This window comes from Hippopotamus amphibius, chromosome 11, assembly GCF_030028045.1.
Source record: "Hippopotamus amphibius kiboko isolate mHipAmp2 chromosome 11, mHipAmp2.hap2, whole genome shotgun sequence".
Classification (NCBI taxonomy): domain Eukaryota; kingdom Metazoa; phylum Chordata; class Mammalia; order Artiodactyla; family Hippopotamidae; genus Hippopotamus; species Hippopotamus amphibius.
The window spans coordinates 67,495,349-67,514,968 of NC_080196.1; the positions used below are offsets into that span (position 1 = coordinate 67,495,349).

The 19,620-nt window shown below is 35.6% G+C and overlaps 1 protein-coding gene across 1 annotated transcript in view; it reads right to left on the minus strand.

Moving 5' to 3' along the window:
• DSG1 (desmoglein 1) overlaps positions 1-18,879 on the minus strand; it is a 40,220-nt gene extending 21,341 nt beyond the window's left edge. Inside the window, exons 1-6 of the mRNA XM_057699332.1 lie at positions 18,613-18,879; positions 9,816-9,851; positions 9,426-9,557; positions 8,081-8,236; positions 6,342-6,486; positions 3,931-4,097 (exon numbers count right to left, since the gene is read on the minus strand). Coding sequence (XP_057555315.1) covers positions 3,931-4,097; positions 6,342-6,486; positions 8,081-8,236; positions 9,426-9,557; positions 9,816-9,851; positions 18,613-18,660 — 684 coding nt within the window. The 5' untranslated portion in view covers positions 18,661-18,879. The remainder of the gene's footprint in view (positions 1-3,930; positions 4,098-6,341; positions 6,487-8,080; positions 8,237-9,425; positions 9,558-9,815; positions 9,852-18,612) is intronic.
• Positions 18,880-19,620: the final 741 nt, after the last annotated feature.

The following is a 19,620-nucleotide window of genomic DNA, read 5'->3' on the forward strand; positions in this document are numbered from 1 at the left end:
AAACCCATGCACCTATGGTCAATTAATCTACAAACAGGGAGGCAAGACTACAATGGAGGAAAAACAGTCACTTCAATAAATGGTGCTGGGAAAACTGGACAACTACATTTAAAAAAAGAAACTAGAACATTCTTTAACATCATACACAAAAATAAACTGAAAATGGATTAAAGACCTAAATGTAAGACCAGATACTATAAAACTCTTAGAGGAAAACATAGAATAGTCTTTGACATAAATTGCAGCAATATCTTTTCTGAGCTGTCTCCTAGCTTAATGGAAATAAACACAAAAATAAACAAATGGGACCTAATTAAACTCAAAACCTTTTGCGCAGCAAAGGAAACCATAAACAAAATTAAAAGACAACACACAGAATAGAAGAAAAGATTTACAAATGATGCGACCAACAAGGGATTAGTCTCCAAAATTTACAAACAGCTCATGCAGCTCAATTAAAAAAAAAAATTCAAAAAATGGACAGAAGACCTAAATAGACATTTCTCCAAAGGAGACATACAGGTGGCCAAAAGGCACATGAAAGGATGCTCAACATTGCTAATTATTAGAGAAATGCAAATCAAAACCACAATGAGATGTCACCTCACACCAGCCAGAATGGCCATCATCAAAAATCTACAAATGATAAATGCTGGAGAGGGTGTGGGGAAAAGGGAACCCTCCTACACTGTTGGTGGGAATGTAAATTGGTACAGCCACTGTGGAGAAAAGTATGGTGGTTCCTTAAGAAACTAAAAACAGAGCTACCATATGACCCAGCAATCCCACTCCTGGGCATATATCTGGAGAAAAACATGGTTCAAAAGGATACACGCACCCCAATTTTCATTGCATCAATGTTTACCATGGCCGAGACATGGAGGCAACCTAAATGTCCACTGACAGATGAATGGATAAAGAAGATGTGGTACATACATACAATGGAATATTACTCAGCCATTAAAAAGAATAAAATAATGCCATTTGCAGCAGTATAGATGGACCTGGAGATTATCTTACTAAGTGAAGTAAGTCAGACAGAAAAAGACAAATATCATATGATATTGCTTATACATGGAATCTAAAAAAAAAATGATACAAATGAACTTTGTTTACAAAGTGGAAACAGACTCATAGGCTTAGAGAATAAACTTATGATTACTGGGGGGGAAGTTGGGGGGGCATGGAGTGTGAGTTTGGGACTGACATGTACACACTGCTATGTTTAAAATAGATAACCAACAAGGACCTACTGTATAGCACAGGAAACACTGCTCAATATTCTGTAATAACCTAAATGGGAAAAGAATTTGAAAAAGAATAGATACGTATACATGTATAACTGAATCACTTTGCCACACACCTGAAACTAACACAGCATTGTTAATCAACTAAACTCTGACATAAAATAAAAATTAAAAAAAATAATATCTCCTCTGGTGGCTTGCCAGTGACTGCAGAATTCCTTTACTTTTTAGAGCTGTTCACCATTACAACTCTTTTCATGTTAAAGGGATCCCACTGGGCTCTTTAAGAAAGTTTGAGAGAGAAAAAGCTAAATAATCAATTTTCAAACAAGTGAAAAAGAACATAATGGTAACCTAGAAACTGATGGCATTTGGATCATTAGTGTTAAAATAATCCGATTTATCTTAAATCTAGGAATAATTAGCAGGGAATTGGTCATTTTTAAATAACTATAATACTTAAAATTTAATTATCAAATACAAAATAAAACTTCCTTGTTTATAACCCTAAACTATATGCACACCAGTTATATTCTATCTATATTAAAAAAACATAATAAAAGGACTTCCCTGGTGGCGCAGTGGTTAAGAATCCGCCTGTCGGAAGACCTAAATAGACATTTGTCCAAAGAAGACATGCAGATGGCCAACAAACACATGAAAAGATGCTCAACATCATTAATCATTAGAGAGATGCAAGTCAAAGCCACAATGAGGTATTACCTCACACCAGTCAGAATGGCCATCATCAAAAAATCTGGAAACAATAAATGCTGGAGAGGGTATGGAAAAAAGTGAACCCTCCTGCACTGTTGGTAGGAATGTAAATTGGTACAGCCACTATGGAAAACAGTTTGGAGGTTCCTTAAAAAACTAAAAATAGAACTATCATATGACCCAGCAATCCCACTCCTGGGCAAATATCCTGAGAAAACCATAATCCGAAAAGAAACACGTACCACAATGTTCATCACAGCACTGTTTACAATAGCCAGGACATGGAAGCAACCTAAATGCCCAACAACAGATGAATGGATAAAGAAGATGTGGCACATCTATATAATGGAATATCACTCAGCCATAAAAAGGAATGAAATTGTTATTTGTAGTGAGGTGGATGGACCTAGAGTCTGTCATACAGAGCAAAGTAAGCCAGAAAGAGAAAAATAAATACCGTATGCTAACTCATATATATGGAATCTAAAAAAATGGTACTGATGAAAAAAACAAAACAAAACAAAACAAAAACCAAACAAATGGTACTGATGAACCCAGTGACAGGGCAAGAATAAAGATGTAGATGTGGGGAACAGACTTGAGGACACGGGGTGGGAGGGTGAAGGGGAAGCCGGGACAAAGTGAGAGAGTAGCATTGACATATATACACTATCAAATGTAAAATAGCTAGTGGGAAGCTGCTGCATAACACAGGGAGATCAACTTGATGAAGGGTGATGACTTAGAGGGGTGAGATAGGGAGGGTGGGAAGGAGCAGCGGGAGGAAGGGGATATGGGGATATATGTATAAATACAGCTGATTCACTTTGTTGTACAGCAGAAACTAACACAACAGTGTAAAGCAATTATATTCCAATAAAGAGCTTAAAAAAAAAAAAAAAAGAATCTGCCTGCCAATGCAGGGGACTCGGGTTCGATCCCCCGTCCAGGAAGATCCCACATGCTGCGGAGCAACTAAGCCCATGCACCACAACTACTGGGCCTGTGCTCTAGAGCCCTCGAGCCACAATTACTGAGCCCATTGGCCACAACTACTGAAGCCTGCTCACCTAGAGCTCGTGCTCCTCAACAGGAGAAGCCACCACAATGAGAAGCCTGTGCACCACAATGAAGAGTAGCCCCCACTTGGCGCAACTAGAAAAAGCCCACATGCAGCAACGAAGACCCAATGCACTCAATAAATAAATAAATAAATAAATAAATAAATAAATAAATAAATATTTTAAAAAAACATAATGAAAAAGTTGATATTTTAAAATTGTCACTGGTCCATATGGTATTATAGAAACCCTGTAATGCTGATTCTAATTTGGTAACAATCAGTAATTATTTTTTTTATATGTAAATGAAAAGACTGGTCTGGATATTACTTAATTACTATCCATCATTCTGAATCTGTGATTCATTTCCTGAAGTCATCAGTGGGCTGTCAGTAGGTGAGATACAGGAAGAGAAAAAAAACAGTGTTGTCAAATGAGCCTAGGATATGCTGGATTAAAGAAAGATAAACAAACAAACAAAACAAAAAAGAAAGATAAAAAATTTTCTCAGCCTGTAAAAATTCTTGGAGCTTCTACTGTGTTCACCTGCATTGTGACTCACCAAGATGGGGGACATAATAGCAACTGTTTCTTAAATTTATTTCATTATAGAACATACTTTAAAAAAGAAATAGAGCTTTTGCCTCTACCTTGTGTGTACTCTCAGAATATAGTTTTCTTAAATTGAGACAAATCCTAAGTAAAATTAAATGAAAAATGAGTATAAAATCTATTTGAGCAATTCCTATTTTTTTCATCTCACAGATATTTCCTATGTCATTACCATTATGTGAAAAGGTTATGTAATGAAAATTTTAAACTATTGTTTTTCTTTTTCTTAGAACTCTTGTTTTTAGAATCAGTTCCTTCGAGACTACAACCCACTCAAAGAAAAAAAAAATTACCTCTCTGTCTAGGAAACTATTCATTGTTCGTATTTCTCCAGTGTATCTGTTGATAATAAACATTGGTGAATCAGAAGGTTCTTGTCTTATGATCTTGAAGGCTATTTTTGAGTTCAAATTATTTGGTTCATCTGCATCAGTAGCATTGAGTTTCATCACCAGTGTATCTAGAAATCAAGAGAAATTGGTTGCAAATGGACAGTTTGCATTTTTGCTGTAGTATATTGTATTGTATTGTTTTTCCAACAAGGCGTTAGGGTTAGTTGGTCTGTATAATGGGCACGCTACCATTTTCCCTTTGTACTGCTTCAACATATCAGTATCTTAGCTCATTTCTATACATTTGTCTTGATGAAAAGATCATATTTTACCAGGGAACTCAGACATTACTGATAGTTAGAAAACAAAGAAATATTTTCTTCTGCCTTTCCATTTCTTATTCAAATATGATTATTGTTTTTTAAAGGCTCCTATGGTGAAAAAAAATGATATAAGGCCAGACCAACTCGTTCCCAACTATAGCGCTTTCTACCTATGTGATCTTGGCCTCAGTTTCCATATCTACAAATGGGGATGATAATAGTATCCTCACTGAGCTCATGAAAGAATTAAACAGCTATATGAAGAAAATTATGTGAAGTTCCTTTTGAATAATGCACATTCGATAAACATACATTATTGTTCTACTTTGCATGGTCTCTAGTAAAGTGCTAGGTAACTAGTAGGTTTAAAGACACGCTTGTTTAATTACATACTTTGTCCTATCCCTCAGCTTTTCCAGTAACCTTCAGCAGTTAGCAGTTTTGATGAAGGACATTGGAGAATATGAAAAGCTGCCAGCATTCATAAACTAGACTTCTCTACACTCACTCAACTCTGTTTCAAGCACAATTGGCCTGTCCTTAGACACCAACTACCAGCTCCCATCTCTCGCTCTCTCTCTCTTTCTCTTTCTCTCAATCTCTGTGTGTGTATTCATTTCAGCATCATTTTTAAGGGTTTTCAGAGGCAATTAATTCATTAATCATGGTGCGTTCATGTAGTGAAATCTCACGAAACTGTTAAAAGGAATGAAGAAACCTGTATTTCCTAATCTGGAAATATGTCCAAAATATGTTTAAATAAAAATTCACATTGTGGATTAGTATGTAAAACATGGTCACATTTGTTTCTTCTTTGGAAACTTGTTTGTATATATTTACATGATTATAGAAAGTAGGTACCTAAGTAACTAGTGAAAGTGCTTGCTCCCCCAGAATGGTATTAGGGAGAGCAAAGGACACATTTTTATTCTGTTTTTACTCATATTTTGTGAATTTTTATAGTAAACATTCTTATGGTAGTATTTTTTTAAAACTTAAAGTATAGATATAGTATTTTAATCAATAAGATGAAAATGTAAGAATTATTTGAATTTATAGGAAATTATACCGCTTAAAAGTTAAAAGCAACTATGGTGAATTGAAGTTTTGAATTCAAATGAGACATTGTCTCTGCTGGTTTTTAATATATTTAGGACAATCTTCAATGGTATGCTAAGCAGTTAATATACTGTCCTGCGCAAGTGACTAAATATTTGGCAGTTAAAACATTGCCTCTTACAGTAATCTATAAGGAAGCAATTGCATATGTAGATTGTTAAAGCCCTTGAGGGTAAATGCTGGATCTAGTTCCTAGATTTTCTGGTGCGTCTCCACTTGAGGTGGTGACCGTCCACCTTTCTGGTGACCATCCCTTGAGATGGTCAGCTTTAAGTATACATGGCGGACCAAACAGCATTAGGTTTATGATACATTTCAAATACATAAAATCAGTGATGAGTAAAAAACAAACAAAATCTATCTTTATCAAATCATATTATAAGAAGGGGGAAACAATGCTTATTTTTGTATTTATTTGCTGTCAAAAAAAAAGCTCTTGAAGATTATGGCCACCAAATAGATTGTCTGAAGTGACTTCTATGAGTGACTTTAAAGCAGTCAAAATTAAAAAACAAACAAACAAAAAAACAAAACAAAAAAACAAGCAGTATGAATAGAAGTGAATGAGATTCCCCTTCAAAGTAGTCAGGCTGGGAGGCTAAATTCTCTTCCCAGTGCTTCTGTCACCAGTGTGCAAAGTACTTTTGGAATTTTTCCTTAGGAAGCTACTACAGAACTAGTGTGTGAGAAAATCCTTCCCACTACTTTAGAGTTGCTACCTGTGTATAACAGTTGGAGCTGTTTCCACGGTTGAAGGGAAAGCCATTATAGAGACTTCCTTATGCCTTCCTGTTCTACATGCTTTTCTAACTTTACCTTTTACATTCATGATGCAGTACCTTGACAGAGTTTAGCCTCTAGTTGCCTGGCTGTTAAGAATGATCCAGAAGCCAAAATAGCCTTGTTTGCTTAATGAAGTAGACTACTTACTTGCGTTAGAATTTTCTTCTATTTCGCCTAGAAAAGTAGACATAGAAAATACCGGAGGGTTGTCATTTATATCCAGAACCCTGACTCTGAGCTCAAGCGGTCTCTCTAAATCTTGGCCAAGCGAATTCAGAGCCCGACAATAGATCTAGGAGAGAAAAGAGGAATAAGTACGTGGTGCAATACGGATTTATTAAGTTCTTGCTTTCTTTGAGCACTATGCTAGGCACTGTGGAAAACTAAAAGAACACTAAGACATATGATTTCCTTCTCGAAGGTAGGCACAAGCAGTACTTATAATCAATAAGGAGAGGCGGACACTAACTCAAAGTCCCATTCGAGAAAAGGTAACATGATAAATAATATGAAAGAAGAACAAAATTACTATGACTTCATAGGAGGATGTCATGATTGAGAGGTCTTCAAAGAAAATGTCAACAGGCGGAGCAGGGGATTGGCAGGGTGTTCCAAGCAAAGGGATTCACGTGAGGAAGGAAATGGAGCAGTGAAAACTCGTTTGTAATTAGGAATAGGTGTTATGGGGCTTGAGAATGTGACAAAGGAGAGTCACACGGGGGCTTCAAAGAAATACAGCATTCATGGGATAGGTGGAGGCTATGTGGGTGTTTATATTATTATTATTATTTGGTATACACAAGTATAATATATACTATTTTGCCTATGTGATATATTTCATTTAATAAATGCATTGTGCTTCCAGGAAAGCTAATAGGCTGGCATGTTGATTTAGAGTTTTCACAGAAACACTGTGGGAGACAAGGCAGGAATATAGATTTGGAACAGAAGAGTAAGGAATTAAAGTAGTTTGAGTCATACAGACAAGCAGTACGAGTGAAAGCCTGCAAGCGTAGATTACTATTTGAAGGCATTTTTGAAAATTATGGGGTTTGAATAGAAGAGGTTACAAGATCAAAGTTAGTTTTAAAAATGTCTTTATTTTTATTTTTCAAGTATTAACAAGTGTTGACCCTAATGATAGATGGAAATGGATTAGCAGCCAATGGAGCAAGCAGAAGAGAGATGAAAAAACAAAGCTCATTGATTAAGGTTCTTGGACGGGTAATTATGGGAAAATAGATAGTTCTTGGGATAAGCCGTTGGGGAAGAGCAGAGAATTGATCCTGTTTTTGGATTTAATTCAGAACACTTCTGAACAGGAGGAGAGAGGATTAAATGTGGGAGTTTGTGATGGAGGGCCTCAGACTTTTTAATGAAGTTCGTCACCAGGTCAGCTGTGTAAAGTGGAAACGAGGTTGAGGGTTTGAAGTTTTGTCACAGCAACTGTAAAGAATAGAGTGAGATTCATTAAGGGTGAATTAAAGTATCTCCAAGGCACATTCTGAGCTCAGGTGAGCCTGAGCAACGTGCATTCATCATAAAGTATGTTCACTCAGGAAAGGCTGCATCGGGAGCTCCAGAATCATCCTTTGTCACTGGAGTTCAGAGGAACCGATATTCTCAACTGAATCAAAGAAAAAGAAGTGAGGCCCCTGCCATTCAAAACAAACACTTTAACTTGACATCAGAGGTTAGCATGTTTGCTAAGGCAGTTAAGCAAACATTCCTCTCTCTCTTAATCTTTTGTTTCTTTTGGGTCTTATGAAATAAGAGACAACCAAAAATGCCTAATATTGAGACTTTTGAAATCAAATCAAGTATGATCTGAGCTTAAGATATTTCGAAAATAATATAGACCTGAACATACTTATTGACCCACTTACAATGAAAAAAGGGGTGACCTCTCGATCAACTATGGCCGTTATGTTAATTTCGCCAGTTTTTTGATTAATGATGAAGATTCCGTAAGGTGGTTGATCAATTCCTACTCCAGAGATGCGGTACGTAACTTGCTGGTTTGCAGCACAGTCTGAGTGAATCTGCAGAAAGGGCACAAGTGAAAACATTAGAGGGAGCAAGTCAAGAGTGCTGTGTTTGATATAAGAGGACTATCTTTCTTGAGAACTGTTCGATGTGAGCACCTGTTATCTTTCAAGAAATGCTGAAATAGAGAATTATTTTCCTAGATAAGTGGAGTAACTACAGCTCTATATTTTCAATGGTAAATGACAATGTAATAAAGGAAATTCAATTTCTGTTTCTACCAAATAAGAAAAAAGTAAAACATCACCCTAATAAATCTAAATCTATGCAGTCATCATTCATGCATTCATTCATTCACGAACATTTACAACAGACCGTATTATTTTAGTCTCTGGCTAACGCTGGGGCCAGTAGGGAACTCCTTGCCCTCTTAAGGCATTTACCAATATTATTACATAACTTTGATTTTCGGATTAAAAAGTTTTTTAAATGTGAGGTTTGAGAAGAAAGTTTTAAGTGGATTTATGTAGGTGACAAGAGTTATCGACTCTGTGTAGAAGGTTTCTGAAAATGAGGAGGATGTATTAGCAGAAAAGTAAGGAGACCACCCCAAATAAATGCTTATAGAAACCAGGACTCTCTTTGAAATAAAAAATTGTATGACTATAAGCAATTTTATGGGGGAATCTCTGTGTAAATTTGTGTATATGTGTATATATATGTTTGTATGTGTGAATCTGTGTGTGGGGATGTGTTTTTGTGTGAGTGTGCACATGCGTGAACGTGTGTGTGAAAGGAAGATAAAGGAAAATGAAAGGAAAAGAGAGTGTGAAACAGAGTACGTTGTGAATGTTCATAACAAAGCCAAAAGTAGGAATTCGATTCTAAGAAATTATGAGGCAGAATTAGCACGCGTCGAAATAGTTCCTGTGAATGTGCTGAGCATTAAATTCATTGTTTAAATCACTATATTACTTTCATCTAGAGGTTGGGATGACATATGATCATGTATGTTAATTTCACCAGTGTGGTGAGTCAGTGGTTAACAGTTTACCTGAGTGCCTAAATTTCTTAATTTATACTTTTAATGGCTTCAATTTTCATAATCTGAGTGAGTATAGTTCTGTTTTGTATTGTAACTTCTCAGTGAGATGTTTTCATAAAACACTTAAAAGACAGGCTCTTTTGAAAATTTAACGCCACACGTTCTGATTTCTGATTTTAAGCTTAGGCGTTGATACTTACTTTGGCGATTGGGTTCCGCTTTGAGTTGTCCTCACCTTCACGGCAGGCTGCGGCAAACTTGATCCACTCACGTTTTTGCCTCCTGATGGAGTGCCACTTGATGGTGCCATTTTTAGTGTTATAATCTCTGACCTTGGGTGGGCAGGATAAAGTAATAGCATCTATTAACTTTTGTTCCTAATTCACATTCCACTGGAGATTTTGGAGGACAGGGTAATGTCAGAAAGAAAGGATGTTTAATTGGGAAAATTGGTAATTTTGATAATCTGTTAATTTTAGCATAACATTAACATTACTTATAAGGATGAATTTTCTTTGGAAAATATGTTGCTTCGCCCAAACTATTTTTCTTATTTTTAATTTGGAAAAAATTAATTTGTTATATGTTACCTGGATTCGAAATTCACTGTTCACTTCCAGCACCACCTATAAAAAAAGATAATCATAGTTAATTTTTAATTGAATGTGTTACAATTCACGTTATCCCACTGCTTAAAAAAAATTAAACAGTAGTCTTGTGTGTTATTAGCAGGTGGGTCCAGTTTATCTCTCAAGGTCTGATGACAGTGCTAAGGATTCCTTTGTGTTTGACTTTTTACCTTTCAGTTTTGCTCTTCTTTACTTTTATTGTTAACTTCTTTGCAGATACTTGTAATTATGATACAATATTTGAAGCTAGAACCCAGGGAGAATGAGGGTTGGGAACTCAGGACATCTTAGAAAATCTTGTGCCTAAAGAGCTGGAGATACTCAGATGCTATTTAGTTATTTCAAGAGTATGTTTGATACTAAAATATTTGACTGTAGTTTTGCAATCTGACTAGCCACAGATGGAAATAGAAAAAAAATTTGGGGTAAAGAAAGGATATAAAGGCAGAAATTATCTGGAAAGCTTTGGAATATTTGCTTTTACACAGACCAATTCTAGATGGAAGATTTTCTAGCGTTCTTGAAAATCTTAAGATGATAAATCTTTACGTTGCTTTGAAATATGAGAATAGAAAGTTCTAAAATAAAAACATTTTCTTTATGCAAAAATGAGTTCATATTTGATGTTATATTGTTGGCACTAAACAAAACAGATGGTATAAATGCATCCTTCCATAGCAATGAAAATAAATTACAAGCCTGTAAGGACAAATAGCTGTGTAAGCAACTTTCATTAGTCTTTTCTCCTGCATTAAAAATTTCCCTGTCAAACAAGTGAGCTAGTCAAACAGAGCTCTGCCTAGTCTCAGCTCTGGTCTTAAACTTTACATATAATTTGTAGTGTAAAGTCATACATATTATTTAAATTATTTTTCTTTAAAAACAAAGGCATTTCTAAAAACACATTTATATATTAAATCTAATATATCAATATGCTTAAGATATTGTAAAATATCTATCTAAAAATTACATGTGATTTGAAGGATTTGTCTACATTTATTAATTTTTAAATTTAATTTAAAATTAATTAAAGATGGTGTAATATTTTAGTTTTTATTTATCCCTAAATAAGAAATTTTTAACTTCTATTTGATTTTCTCAGAGTTGCTAATTTTGAAAACTGTTATCACAATTAGACTTTATCTGTATCACTGATAAAAGAAAATTATAGTTTGTGTTAAAAAATAGTAATAATGATAATTTCAGAATATATAAATTACTTTTTATAGTTAGTTCAATTTCACCATTAAATAAAATAAAATTTTAATCTCCAATACATATTTTTAAAAAATTGCTGTAATTGATAATTCAGGAAAATATGTGTTTATGGTTAATATGAATATGTAAAGAGATAATGTTTTTATTATAGGAATTATATACTCCTGGTATCTATTTAATGTTAATCATTATCATTAATTGCCATTACAATTCACTGAATGATAACTAAGTACCAGACAATGTGTTTAGAGAAATCCATGCATTCAATCTTCACTGGTACATGTGGTCAGTACTATAATTGTCTCCATTTTACAGATGAAGAAATTGAGGTTTTGATATTAATTTATGGCTAAATACAACCCAACACAATTTAGCCTAAATTTGTGCTTGAGGTGTGAGTTTTGCAATAAAGTATAAGAGCCTATTCCAAGTAAATTACTAAGCAAAATGTACTACAAAAAATTGACATTATTACATCTTCGAGAATTCAAAATAATTCTAATTTTAATCTAATCTCATAATATCCTTGTGATTAAGAATGCTTATATACAATAATAACAATAACAATGATAGTAATATTGAGGGGGGAAAAGAAAAATAAATGGCCCAAATGATCCAAGTTACTTTGGACAAGTAACTGAAATGTTATTGCAGAGTCCCTCTTGGGCACAGAATTGAAATGATGTTAGTGCGAACGTGTATTTCTTGCTACCTATGAACTCAGGAACACTTTTTCCTCTCATTTGTGGATGTGGGACAGGGGTGTGGGGGTATCTTATTTGTCTGTTTAGAAGCCATTTCTTCATAGCTACAGAATTGTGTATGCATCTGTTACCTGTCTTGCGCTTCTCTTACCACACAGAAGTGTCAGTGCCTGCTGTTTGTTTTGGAGAACTATGCCAGATGACTAAGAAACCTTCCGATTTTATGAAGCTGGGTCATTCTTTTTCCCATGAGTAGCAACTTAGGCAGAAGACCAAGCAGGTTTCACCATAGTGTCAGGCTCTCAACTGGATTAGTAATTAAAAAACTGCCAAGTCTGCTTAAAAAGGTTTTGTTGACATAATCTTAACTGTGATTTGCTCAGAGTCCAGAAAAAACTCTGAAATAAAGTCACTCTTGGACTTTCATAGGCAAAATAATGAGATAAAAAGAGGACTTGGTAGAGTCAGAAAACTCAGTGTACTTCCTCGATTCTCTGAGCTTTAGTTTTCTCATCTGTGAAAAGACAGGGGTATACTAAATTATATACAGTTACCTTTTCAATTCTAACATGGAACCCCTGTGTGCAGTAGAAAAATATCAAAGTTTTTTGATCATGGGAAAGGCATGATAAAATTGTGGGCTTAAAGATTACTCTGACAACAATAGGTGGGAGTGGTGGGAAGAGGCAGTGATTACAGTCCACCCAGAGTTGAGTGTTTTGCATCAAATTAGGCCAGAGATGAGAAGCTGAACAGGAGCCATGGCAACGGGAACAGACTGGGAAAGATCAAGGGAGAGATACTGCATGGTTGAAATTGACGAGGCTTGAGAACCAATGGAATGTGAGAGTCAAGAGAGGGAAGCATCTCTTGAGATGCAGGAGCAAAGCCATAGCAGAATTTAGCAGGTTAGAGCACATCCAGTTTGAGATGCCAGAGAAAAGCCTGGGCAAAGATGCCTAGCAATTTGAAATATGACTCAGTACTGTGAACAATGGTGGTTCAGACCTGATACATGGAGGAATATCTGCTCAGGTAGGTTAGTTGAAATCATGGAAGAACTTGAAATCCCTCAGGAGTATAGCAAAGAAAGAGCCTGTGGGTGAGAATAAAACTAGGGGAATTCCTAGTATTATGTAACTGGGAACAATGACAAGAAGTGAGAAACGAAAAGAGAAAAAAGAAGTGGCTGAAAAAATAGGAGGAAAATATCATGGGATGTCAAGGATATCAAAGGAAGGGAAAACTGAAAGACAGATGGCGTGTGAACTGTATCAGATGATATGAAATAGTTGAGCAGAGTGAATCCTGAGGAAATCTGAGGTTTTCTGTGACCTTGAACAGGATGCTTTCAGTTGGATGGAACAGGCCTTTTCTGACTAAAAGAAATTGGGGAATAAGATGGAGGGGAAGAGGACAGAAACCATTTTTTTTTTCTTTTGTTGGTGCTACACGGCACACGGATCTTAGTTCCTGGACCGGGGATCGAACCCGTACCCCCTGCAGTGGAAGCGTGGAGTTCTAACCCCTGGACCACCAGGGAATTCCCAAGAGGACATAATGATCGTCACTTTTCTAAGAAGTTTAGTGATTAAAAACAAACAAACAAACCCAGAAATATGGATAGTAGAATTAGATGTAGTGTCCAAGGAAATATTTTGGGAGAGGGAGACATGGGTTTTTGAAGGTGAAGTGTAGGAAATTTTGATTTGAAAGAGGAGAGGTTCACTATGAAAGTCCTTGATGGAGGTGTCGTGATGGGGAGAGCAGGAGGGAATAGGCAGAAAGAAAGGACTTTGAAGGCAGAGAGTAGGGAAGAGAGGAGGATGGAGATGAAAGTCACTTGATTGGAGAGTAGAAGGACACTATCCTGAACGACCTAGACCTTGTCCCTAGAATAAGGATAAGGTATTTGGGGGCAACTAGGGGACTAGTCTGGATGCTGAAATGAGTTAGCAATACATCCTGTGGAGACTGTGATGGAGAATCACTTAGACATGAAGACAGAGTTGTCAAGCTGAGTACATCTCAGCTCCCTTGCCCACTGGATATGGGTGTTGTGGTGAGTCACTTACCCATTCTGTGCCTGTTTCCTCATTCGTATATGACGCTAAAGCCCTTTCCAGTTGAAACATTCTAAGAAAGCAGTGCATAATTCACTTAAAGTACATCCTCAATGAGTCCTCCCTGCATCTCTATTTTAGGAGCCAATCCACATATTTTTTTAAAAAGCCACAAGACACAAAATTGCATGCTAATTTCAATGACTCGCTAATTATACTCATTTTTAGTTTTTTCTTTTGATATTGAGGTTACGCTTCTTTGAATATAATAAAAATGGTCTTGAAAGTAAGAACTAATTTTTATAAGGAAAACCTCTTGCATTTAACACTTGTGAGGCAGTCTTCTACAGTCACGTGACAGTTTTTAAGCACCAAATTCTAATGTGTTTAACTGTTATATACATTACAAGGATGAACCTGAGATAAAGCTAAAATATAATAATTTGCTTCTTTAAAAAAACCTCTTGTTTCATCTTTCCTTTGTATTACTTGGACAGCAGCTATCGGTCTGTAGTTGACAACACATTGATAGGTCACTTCTCTTTTTTGTTGATTGGTTTATTTATTTATTTGACAAATACATATCAAATATAATCCACACTTTGGTGTGGACCCAAGGCTGGATTAAGACTTTTGAAGGGCTTAAGCCCTAAAAATATTATAGCAAGCCTTAGATTACATGTAAATGTAATACTGCGTCATAAAAATGTTTTAGGGAAATTCAGTGTGATTATTTTCATGCTTAATACCAAAAAATCATCCAAATATGCCCTTTTGATGCCTCTACTTTGTGAATTAGACACCTACTGAGCAAACTTGCACTGGCACACGGCACTGTGAAGGATACAAATGTGAATCAGACACAGAACCTGCCCTCCAATAATTTACAGTCAAGTAGTTTTATGAGCAGCGGGCAACCATTAATTTATGAAGAAGTGGGTTTTCATTGGACAAGGTTGTGCTCTGTGCTCATAGACCGACTGAGAGTCTGGAGCAGCAGCCAGTGGCATTTAAACCACTTTGACTTGCCTAAGTCCGTTAAAGGACCTTGCATGCCAAGCATAGCCAGCCAGGGTGGCATGACGCAGTGTTCTGTAAGGGTGTTCCCTGATTGAGGGCAGCATAGTGAGTCTAACTGCAGTACTGAGCATGCGTCCTGCTTCTATATTAGGCAATGCCTGTTATGACACAGAGATACTCAGCAACAATGTCCTTGAGGAATGTATGGTAGAGAAAAGAGTTATCAGAAATTAAGTGCTCTGTGTATAGACAGTGTTATTTTTCTAGATTCATGAGCCTTGTTAAGTAGGTGAATCTTGTCCTTTAGGGGCCAAGCCTTCAGATTTATCCAGTTAGCATTTCCTAGTTCTTTAGGTTTTTCTATTACCTAAATCAGACACAGCAAAATGGTCTTACTCTGTGGCAACTCAAACCAATTAAATGATGACAAATTTGTACTCTCGATTTTCCTAACAGCGAAAGAAGACGCTGATCCTAAATCTGCTGTGAAATGCCAAAGCTTTTAAAAGCATCATGATTTTGCTTAAATACACTTTATAAATTTGACTTAACAGATGAACAGACATGCTGCTTCCATTTTCTATAAAGTATTTTACTGGAATCCTAATATCTACCATATGTATCACTATAATACGTGCACAAGAAAGCACAAAGAATCCTCTCTTTTGCTTCTCTTCTGTTTGGTCTGTACTAGTTGGTCATCCTTCTCTTGCTTTAAGGATCAATGGACACAATTAGGGAAATTTAAGATGTCTGGTTCACATAAGTTGATGAACTATATAATAAAGTATATGTTATATTCTGTGTATTTTAGCACTGGTCCTGAGAAATACCCTAAAAATGCCTGCTTATATCCATAATAATTTCAGCTAAGGTCAAGTTGTGGAATTAGTTTATCAGGTGGTCAGAAGGAGATTTTTTAGAAAGGAAGTATTAATCATGGAAAGAAGAGAAGCTAGGCTGGTATGGTCAACTGTAGAAATCCATCATTCTTGGTAATAAAGACAGGTTTATTTGCTCTTTGAGTGTAAGCTGCAGAAGTCGGCTTTAATAGAAAAAGACATCTTGAGATCTGTGTTGATTTGAGTTGACTGATTGGACCTGGTGAAGTTGCAAGTAAGTTTTAGAAATCAATAGAACTACAAAAATTCTACTGGTTCTACTTTGCTTTCCCATAGTCACCATGCATACTGTATACTACTATTACAACCATTCACAGAGATTTCTTATGTTTGATACAAAGATAACATTGCTTTCTGGTCTAGAATTCATTCTAACCACCCCCCAACACCCTGCCAGCCATACACACTAATTTCATGGAAACAAAAAAGAAAGAAAAATAAATGTAGCATCAATAACATTTATTTGGCTTGCAGTGTTATAACAGCTGCAAGCTATTGTCTGTCCAGGCAACTTGTCTAAATAATGGGATAGTCATGTGACAGTCTTGGTGTCTGTATGAAGAGGTTCTTCACCTTTATTCTCCTTGATTTAACCTACGAATTTGAACAATGTCAAAAACTTAAAGGGACATTGAGCAGACTACGCAACATACTTGTACATACATGGTTGCCCAGTTCTTAGTGTGTTTGTGTTAACGATATCACCAGTTTAAATGTCTTAAAGGTCTTCAAAATTGTCCAAATATGCTCCCTAATGTAGATTTTCACTTAGCGACACTGAGCAGCAAAGAATATAAAGACTTTACGCAGATTTCTTTCTTTTTTTTTAAATTGGTAAAAGCAAATAATCAGAATAAGGCTAGCAGAAAAGTAAGTGGAAGAGTGTGCTATAGTGATGGGTAATTATCAGAAAAAAATATTTTAAGGCAAAAATAGACTGGATAACTCCAAAGGACATTTATGCAAATCATCTGGTAAAATCAGTAGTAAAAAAAAATTGTGATTTTCTAAACCTTAGAAAGTGAAATGTTTTACAAAAAATGTTAAAATTATATGAAGTGAAACATCTCAATTCTTTATAAAATACATTCTTTGAGAAGTAATTTTCTTAAGGTGTGTGAAAAACTTGATTGATTCCAAAGTAAAATATGGCAACAAACAATCTACATACAAACAAACAAAAATTATCCAGACTCAGAAAATAAAGCACCAATGCTCAGAAATCTCTCTACAAAGAGAGAAATTTCAATGAGTATACATGATTTTGATAAAATGATATGTTATACTGAAGAATGACTAGTTACAAATGGCTGTTTAAAGGAATTTTATAGGATGTAATTAGTTAGAAATAATCATAAAAATAAAAAAAGGCATCTTATAGATTCAATGAAAGTACCTAAGCATATGAATAAACTTTAATCAACTGACACTATAATAAAACTTAATTGGATCAAATTTACATGAAATTTAAAATAAAAGTATTTTATTATTTCATAATTAACAAACACTCCTATATTTAAATGACATGCTGTGTGGGGCTCATTAATCCCTGCTGTGTCCCAAATTATGATATTGCATAATCCTCAGGATAAAGTCCATGGAATAAGGCTAATATTTGAAGGGCAGTTTGGAACTACAGCTACAGTTTACTAATGCCCATTTATAGCTAAATCCACTGGTTATGGCTCTTAATTTATACAGTGAATTCAAGCTAACCAGCATATGTTGAATCAAAGATCTAACTTGTTATTATAGAAACCCAACAATCCAATGCAAAAATTAAGCAAGTAAAGACAAATACGCACCACAGCACTACATCCTGCCAAATTGGAGGACCTGGTACTTGCCTCTTTGGATAATATTAACCTTACAGGGAGAGAGACCATGATTTTCAGTTTTTCAACATAAGTGAAATTGATGCAACACACCGGTGTTGCACTTAGAATTATCTCTAAAGAGAAAAGACTAATGGACTAAAAACGTGTAGAGGGGCAATGACAAAGTATCTTGTTACATGTCTCTAATCATCAAATGTACAACTTTTATCTCACAGTCATTACTGACTTTCCAGTAGTAAGAACCAGTATCATAATAATTATACTTACTCTTTAATTATAGCCATCCCTTCACCTACTATGTCATTTATAAATCTCCCATAGTGCCATTCTTTTTGAAGTTAAAAAATGCTGTTTTAAATAAAATTGCAGTTTAGTAGTGTGGAGCTTCTGATATTAGTGATACGGACTCCCAAACACGTATGGAACCAATGAGATTGTTTGGATAGTGAAGCCAGTCACAAACAGCTATGCTTTTAATTTGTATGGATTCTAATTTTATGTTTTATAAATCGTAGTGAATCTACTAGCAAAGATACCAAAAGTATGGGAGAATGCCTAGGTTAAAAATCAGGATACACCTGTGTGATTAGTTTTCAAAGCCCACCTGCAAAAGAGAATTTGAACAACAAAATGCTATTAAGTACTGATATGACTTTCCCAAAGTCAGTATTTTCCCAGCATAATTTAGCAATGACTTCGATGTCAGAGATGTGTTATGACGAGGTGACACTGATGCATTAATATGATCTTGAGTCTTGAATTAAGGAGAGAAACACTATTTAAAAATCTAGTTCATAAAATCACCTTATCATGAACACTATTTAAAAATCTAGTTCATAAAATCACCTTATCATGAACACTATTTAAAAATCTAGTTCATAAAATCACCTTATCATGAACATAAACTTTTAATGTGTTTACGTTGGAAATAAGACAAAAAAACATTTTCTTAAAAGTCCTCACTTGTTCACAATGAGAATCATGATGGAAAGTTTTTAACAGGATCTACTTACCAGGAAAATGAACAGCACTGCAGCTGTTCTGAAGAAGGGCCAGTTCATCTCTGCTGGGTGCTCTTACATCCAAGACCAAGGGAGTTTTGTTTGTTCTTCTCTGTTCTTTTTCTTCCCCCCACTCAGCTGGTGTCTGCTTAAAATAATTTCTCAGTAGATGTTCTTACATGCAGGCTGTGAGGTGTTTCTGCCTTCTCTGGGAGCAGGTCTGAAGGTACGTTTAACCTGTCTAAATCCCCACCCTAAAAGCTTGGGCTGGTCTCACTGAAATGCTTAACAAGATCATCATTCCTCGTAGGTAAAAGCTTAGGGACACACCCTCTTCCAGCTGAAAGGTAGCTCTCTGTGGGGCACAGAAGATTCACTTCTTTATTGGAGGTTTCCAGTGGCAGGCATTTAAAATGATCAGAAGTGTGGAAAGTTGTACAACTGATAGGGACTTTTCACCCTGTGCTTTCTTTATAGGTTGTTTAGCTTCCTCCCATGTTAAAAAGGCACGGGCAGTCTGGATGTTTATATTATTCAAAGAGGATTATCTTTGCTCCTTGCCAGAACTTCAGGTCACAGTAGAAAATTATCAACTTTCCATTTCAGTGGACGTTAGGAAACAGTCACTCATTTTCTAAGCTATTTTTGAAGAGACAGAAAATTTGCTAATGTAAAGTGAGTTTTTTTTTTTTTAAAGCATTAGTTCAAACAAGCAAAACTGTGATACTTACAATTGCATAAATTCCTTGCATATATCACAATTCCCTTTAAGTGACCAGCCTAAGTCCAGGGAAGCCTCTATTTTCTCTCTAAATGAATATCTTCTTTCCCCAATTATTTTTCTCTCTTTAAGTTTCTGTCCTTTTCTAATGCAGTAGAATAAAATTTAAAATATAATTAAGCCAGGTTAAAAGTAAACAATCAAAACCACCACTTAAAATCCTGTTGATAGTTTAAAAAATGAGGATCAGAGCCTGAAATACTAATGGAAACACAGAAAGCTGTTCTTCAAGTGAGGTG